This window comes from Pungitius pungitius, chromosome 12 (assembly GCF_949316345.1).
Source record: "Pungitius pungitius chromosome 12, fPunPun2.1, whole genome shotgun sequence".
NCBI lineage: Eukaryota > Metazoa > Chordata > Actinopteri > Perciformes > Gasterosteidae > Pungitius > Pungitius pungitius.
The window spans coordinates 15,124,690-15,131,362 of record NC_084911.1 but is presented as its reverse complement, the minus strand read 5'-3'; the positions used below and the strand labels follow the sequence as shown (position 1 = coordinate 15,131,362).

The 6,673-nt window shown below is 40.8% G+C and overlaps 1 protein-coding gene across 2 annotated transcripts; it reads left to right on the top strand.

Annotated features, from left to right (window-relative positions):
• Positions 1-282: 282 nt before the first annotated feature.
• pyya (peptide YYa) lies at positions 283-4,835 on the top strand. 2 transcript variants are annotated; one of them, XM_037475748.2, is made up of 4 exons: positions 283-390; positions 2,032-2,219; positions 4,385-4,465; positions 4,552-4,835. In XM_037475748.2, exons 2-4 carry the CDS (start codon positions 2,038-2,040, stop codon positions 4,574-4,576), a joined length of 288 nt encoding a protein of 95 aa, XP_037331645.1. In that variant the 5' UTR covers positions 283-390; positions 2,032-2,037; the 3' UTR covers positions 4,577-4,835. The 2 variants fall into 2 exon arrangements, with proteins under 2 accessions (XP_037331645.1, XP_037331646.1); XM_037475749.2 differs by having other exon boundaries at positions 289-390; positions 2,009-2,219.
• The last annotated feature ends 1,838 nt before the right edge of the window (positions 4,836-6,673 follow it).

The following is a 6,673-nucleotide window of genomic DNA, read 5'->3' as shown; positions in this document are numbered from 1 at the left end:
GTTTTCTGAAAGAAGCAGACAAAAATCAACTATTTCCTTTCTTTTTTTCCCAACTGGTCGTGGCCCAATACATCACCTGGTAACTCTATCAAAAACCCCCGACTGACCTCGTGATGCATCATATCTCCATCATCATCATCATCACCATCTGACGCATTCTGCCTTTACACCCCCGCTTCTGCTTCACACACACAAGCATGCATGCGTACACACGCGCAGGACACACTCTACGTTGTAACCCCTCCCTCCTCCGGTGCCGCAAAAACTATATAAATCCCCTCTGTCGGAGTTGAAAACAAAGAGACTGTTCAGAGTGAGAAGAAACCAATCCACAACGTCACAGATTGACCTCTGCCACGCCTCCACCTGTAACCTCCACATCTCCTCAAAGTAAGTCTTTTTAACACGTCCTTTTCCTTTATGCGCATTAACGCGGTTCCAATACGCTGAGATATGCGCACCTTATTCCAAAAGGAAGAATGGTGTTTTCATGCATGTATCATGCTTTCACTTATGACAAATGATACCGTACAAATTATTGTAGACTGAAAAATATGATGACACATTTAAACTGCCATGACCTCTGTCGAAATGTTTAGTTTAGCTGATGTTTTTTTTTATTCATCGCCTCTCACTATTGGTTTGAGATGATGGTACCTAATACAGATTGCAGAGTTTCTCATTTGGAAACAAAGAAAGACACTTTTTGAGACTACTAACTCCAGTGTTAAATGTCCAGCTGTAGCTATGGGCTGGAGTTTGTGCGTTTAGTCTCAGGGGAAGTAAGAGCCCCCCCCCGCCCCCCAGGTGCTGCTGGGAGTGCGTTCAGCATCGCAGACAGCGCCATGGGATGCAAAACAAATCCAGACCTCGTTCGGCGCCACATGACAAGATACATGACAGCATATCTCATCAAATCTCCATAGTTCATCTCTTCTCACAGTGACATCCCATTACTGTAGACATGTCTGGTTGTCATTCTCCTATTTGAACTCAAAATACTACACCTGCAGCAGTAGAAAGAAGCGCAAAGGTAAGCCCGGATGGCTCTGCTTCAGGTCTGAGACAATGAATGCATTTAATATAACGCCTGTCTGCAGCTACATTTCTTATTGACGGCGGGTTACAATTTATACTTTTATCAAATAGACTGCATTTATTTTCTACAAATTCAGTTTCCTCATTGTTAAAAACAACTACTAAAAGCGTTATTTTGAATTATTTTAGGCTGTTGGTCAGCAGCTGGGGCGAAGTTTGAAATGTAATTGGTTGTTCTGTATTTTTCCATTTGATATTCATTAAGATCATTAAGATATTATTCTTCTAATTCCTTTTTAATTCAGTGTCATGTGTTCTATTTGGAGATACGTCAAATTGGGAGTTTTAGCCTTACTGAAAATGATAACATTAATGACAAAAGCACAACGGTAATATCAGTAGTTAATCTCATAAAAGACATGACTGCATCATAATACACACAGATGGAAATGAAGCGTTTGCAATATCAGAGTATTATCAAATCATCTTAAATGTGTGGCATTTAAGTCAATTCCATAATGAACCTCTGATTCCCTGAGAGTATGTGATGGTGGTTATTTTCCATCTCTGGAGTCAATCCATTGTCTTCATCTTCCTCAGGAACGAACCACTCGGACACTTAGTCAATCCAAAGGTTTCAGTTTATTGGTTTTTGTTTTTACATGTTACACAATAAACTTCCCTCGGAAAACAAGGAGAGGTTACATATACATCCAATGTCTTTATCGACCCTCAGACCGCCGCTCTCTGTTCTTAATTCAAGGTTTCAGAGACGATGGGATTCCTTTATGCAAACGTAAATAAATCTCTTCTGGGCTGTGACTTTTTAAGAATGTTTTATTTTAACTATTATATTACTATCTAACTATCTATTTTAACAAAATCATTAGAAAGATAAATAAATAACCAGTGGACTTATGAGAAAGAATTTCCCTTGAGCTAACTCAAAGCTTTGCTTAAAGTCCACAAGTCTTCTTATCCTCCCATCTCCAGAAGGCCATGATGCAGAAGCCATGGACAGCACTGGTGGCCTTGGTGCTCTGCGTGCTGGTGTGTCTGGGAACACTGGCGGACGCCTACCCCCCTAAACCTGAAAACCCCGGAGAAGACGCTCCCCCGGAGGAACTGGCCAAATACTACACCGCCTTGAGACATTACATCAATCTGATCACCAGGCAGCGGTATGCACACACACCCATTCTGTTTGGTTAACTGACATCATCATGGTGTCGCTCTCAGGTTGGTTTAGATCGGGGACTCTAGATATTAGAGATAGTAAGAGATAAGAGATATTAGTGTGGGGGGAGGAGGACGGATTTTTGATGAATCAATGCACTTCAAAGACTCCAAACTTTGTTTTGATCCTTCAAAATGTTTGAATAAAGTGGTGTGTGCACATCTCATTCGGTCCAGGAAGCTCATCAGAACACACATGTTTAATTGGCTGTGATTGGTAAATGAATTTCATTCAAAACCCGAAGCTCTGTTGATGTGTGATGCAACTCCCCATCTATCGCCCCCCAACCCTTCACCCCGCACATGGCAGCTTCGTGCATTAGATTACTGGCCACCACCTCCAGGCATCAGAGCAATAAAAGAGAGGAGGAGCCCCGTATTCAGTTAGCTTGGTCTGAGTCGAGGCCTTCTGCTCTCAGGAATAAAGTCTCTCATCAGATGCCATTTTTATTGATCTGTTCTTACTCCTGAATGCCAAGTAGATCGTTGATATTTGGATACTTGGTTTAAAGAACCAATAAAAAGTTATTGGTTTCAGTAGAAGCGTTTTACATTTCACTGAAGAGCTGCAGATGAAGACATATATTTGATAGAGGTAACTAATGGCAATATGAAGGCATGACTAAATCAAGTAATGTGCTGAGGAATGTGATGGTTTTGGTGACACCAGCTACGATTGATGGATCTAGGTAGTCATAACTATATCATGCAGTTCATAGCATGGTATAAATAGTACAATGTCTTGGAAATCAGAGCAGAGAGAACCTGTCCTGGGTATTCTTTCTGGAAAAGTGGGGGTTAAGTAACCTTACAATTTGTACATATGTTAAGCTGATTTGATTGTTTTACAACATGGTAAAGAAAATATCTTTCATACTTTCAATACATTAAATTCAAATTAGCAGGAAATAACAAAAAAGGATGTCCAGCTATTTATTTGTTGGAAATTAGAATGTCTTTGCGACTCGGATGTAATGGAAAAACAGGAGAAGCACATACTGGTGTTATTTATTTGAATGAAGAAATATAATCACGATTACTGTATTTGGGAGAATAAAACGGGCCAAATTGTTTAGAAACAGCAAGAAAAACAGTCCGTGGAAAGCACACCAACATTGGCCAACGTGAACACACCAAATGGAAGAAAGACACCCAGACGGACGGAGGAAGAGCGACTCTGGGGATATGTGCGTGCTGCTGGGCCATTAGGATCCGGATGCGTGGCACGGCGTGACAGCGGAGACACGGCTGTTTGATATCTGTCCCACAGGACAAGCTGCTCGCACAGCCCCCCCGCGTGTGTAACCAAGCATAATATTGGGTGCTGGAGGCATGGAGGGAGGTGGAACAGGTGGTTAATGGCAAATTAGAGGAACTGCAGGCCGAGGTGCAGGGGTTGTGTTGAAAAGTGCTGTCTCCCGCACAGACTGAGACACAAAGACACAGGCACACACACACGCCATAGGAAGTAAACCGTGTGCTTCACGGCTGTGTGCTTTTGCATTTGCAGCTCTCTTGGATCCCTTATCATGAGAACGATCGGCCGCTCTCGCATGCACAGGTGGAATCTGACCGCCAAATGAAACCATTAGGATTGAACGGAAGTAGGTAAAGCAGTAGAGAGTTAGAGCAGTTATCGTGTCTCTGTCTCTGTCGGACTCCACCTGCTCCATCACCTGCTTCTTATGCAGATCTTAACAGCTCCTTCTAAGCAAACAAAAGCAATTGTTAGTTTCATGGCATACGCTGATAAAAACATAATGACTAATCCTGTTAAATCGTATGCACTGCTCCTATAAGATGGAATTGAAGATATTGGAGACATTCTGATGTTGACCTGATGGTGGCAACAGGGTTTCATCCAAAAGTTGTCGAGACCTTGAGTGTGAACTGGGGTGGCACAGGAGGAAAAGTCTGAGATTTATCACCAAAGTTGGAACCAAGAATGCACAAACACCTGTGTGCCAATCTTTGGAATGGACGTTGAGATCTTTCACTGAATAAGTGAAAGGTCTGTAGATAAAGTCAGCGGATCACCACAGTTAGTTGGCTTTGCATTCTGGTCAAACTGCATCAAATGGCTAAAAGCTCTCCTTCCCCCTCTTCCCAGGTATGGGAAGCGTTCAACTCAAGAGGATGTGGTGGCAGAGCTGCTGTTTGGTGGCGACAGCAGCAGAGACCAGAGATCAAGGTCAAGACCTTCAGGAGTCATGTGACCTGTACAGGGTCCATATAGATATTGATGAGTTACACATCCTCCCTTGTGTTCTCTCACAGATACGATGACTCCTACATGTGGTGACTCCGCTGCCCCTCTCCCACTGACCGGAACGCAAGCTGTCTTCGTCTCTCATGTCTCTGTCTTACAACTGTCTCATTACAACACAATTGTACATAATTTACTATTCAAATTAATAAATAAATAAGTATATATATGAGATTAGAGCTGTGTGTTTGTGTGATCAATTAAAGTCCCTCTGAGGTCCAGCATTATTTAGAGTAGGAAAATCTTGCTTTACTGTTGCTACTGTAAAAGCCAACCGAATAAATGAATATAACCATCCTGTGTGCTTCAGATGTGTTAATGGTGGTTTGTTTGGGGATTTGTGTAATAAAGTACTCTCTGAAACTGGAAAGGACCTCTTACTCGTTCTAAGTCGTCATTAAGCTTTATTTTTTGTATCGTTTTCGTTAGAAAAAATTCTAAATTAAACGATGTGGCTGGGGGAATTGGGTATTTTCTTACATACATGTCCATGTATTTAAATTACTATTTTTTAGTCTTTTCATTTGTGTTAAAAGCGAAGTGTGCCACCTACAGGTGAGGTGGGCGCTCCTATGAGTTGGTGTGAATGGAGCATAGTTACGGCCTCTGCCCTGTGACTGTGATGGTGAATGGAATCATCAGGCATCCAAACAACTGCTACTTATCATTTTTATTTACAGTCAATAACAAGTAAGTGAACAACAAATGGCTCCTGGTTTTCTGTTTGGAGGCAAGGCTGCGAGTCACACAACTGGACCCCATCTCCCACTGGGGTTAAAACTAATAGGACGCATAAATAGGGCCCAAAGGAAACAGGAGCGAGAATTAGCGGTGACACTACAAAAAGACCAAAATCGTCTCTCTGTACTTTCTGACCTGCCCGCTCAGCTGCAAGCCCATTGGCTCATATTGATACCATACATCTTTAAACAAAAACAACTATATGAAGCTATTGCAATTGTAAAAAAAAGTTTGAATGATGTACACACACCTCTTCTTTACCTTGAGTAAAAACACTAACCCATTTGTAGCACTTTAATTGTACTTATATTAGCTCTTATCTGTAATCAGCTTATTTGATGAAATTGCACCTTCTTGTTCCTTGTTCTTGTGGGTTTGAATCCCTATGGTGCACTTATTGTAAGTCGCTTTGGATAAAAGTGTCTGCTCAATGACATGTAATGTAATGTAATGTGATGCATCAGGGCCCTTGTGCCTGCTCATTGGGCCTCGCACGTCCCTTCCTCTCACTTTCTTAGTCTCATTTGTCTTTTTCTCAATATTTCTATATCTTCATCTCGTCTTTTTTTGTAATTTGTGCACAGACTGTAAAGCCTTCTAATTTGCGATGGGCTATGCAAAATGGTTGATTGGTGCTCATAAACTGGTTTGGCCTTAAACAGGTGTTGAAATATAATCCATCTAACAACTAATTGAGTCCCTGGCTACCAGTGATCCATTACCTTACCATTGAATGAGTGTCAGCATTGTGTTCCACTCGTTCGTTAGCTCAAACTGCTGCGGTCATTTTGGTCATTTGTTTGAGTTTTGTGTAAAAGAGAAGGAAGTTAAAATGAAGAAAAGGGGAGAAGATGTCACACGCTTTGTTTGTTTCAGGTAAGTGATCAAAGTTTCACCATCATTGAAGCACTTTTATATTAATGAGACATGTTGATAGAATAAACCAGTTTGATAAAGTGCTAATGTAATATCATGTAGTGATAATTAATAAATGTTAACTACTGTAAGAGAAACCTTGAAGTTGACCGATGATTCTGTTTTAAAGGATCATTGATAAGATAATATTGACTATTTAAAATAAAACAAAGAAAGATGGATTGATTATAAAAAAAAACATTAACATGACAAGACAAACCATCCGGTTAATTATTGACAAATTTGAAATTAGTTTTTCATTGGTTACAAAGAGTGTGGCGCCCTCTTTAGGTGGAATGTGCTCATTACTTTATTACAGGGAGAGTGACTTCTTCCGTCTACAACTTTATCTTAAATTATAATTGTCTTGTATCATTGTTGATTTAATGAAACTGATTTAGTAAAGCAAATATATAACTGTTTCCCAGATGAAGATGTGATCCTTTAACTCCTGCGTCCTCCTTGTCCTCTTCCACT

What these genes read in the sequence shown, in the direction of transcription:
- pyya (XM_037475748.2), top strand. Translation starts at nt 2,038, where the DNA reads ATGATGCAGAAGCCATGGACAGCACTGGTGGCCTTGGTGCTCTGCGTG. An exon ending in AATCTGATCACCAGGCAGCG is followed by an intron (nt 2,220 to 4,384) that starts GTATGCACACAC and finishes CCCTCTTCCCAG; the next exon opens with GTATGGGAAGCGTTCAACTC. An exon ending in AGCAGAGACCAGAGATCAAG is followed by an intron (nt 4,466 to 4,551) that starts GTCAAGACCTTC and finishes GTTCTCTCACAG; the next exon opens with ATACGATGACTCCTACATGT.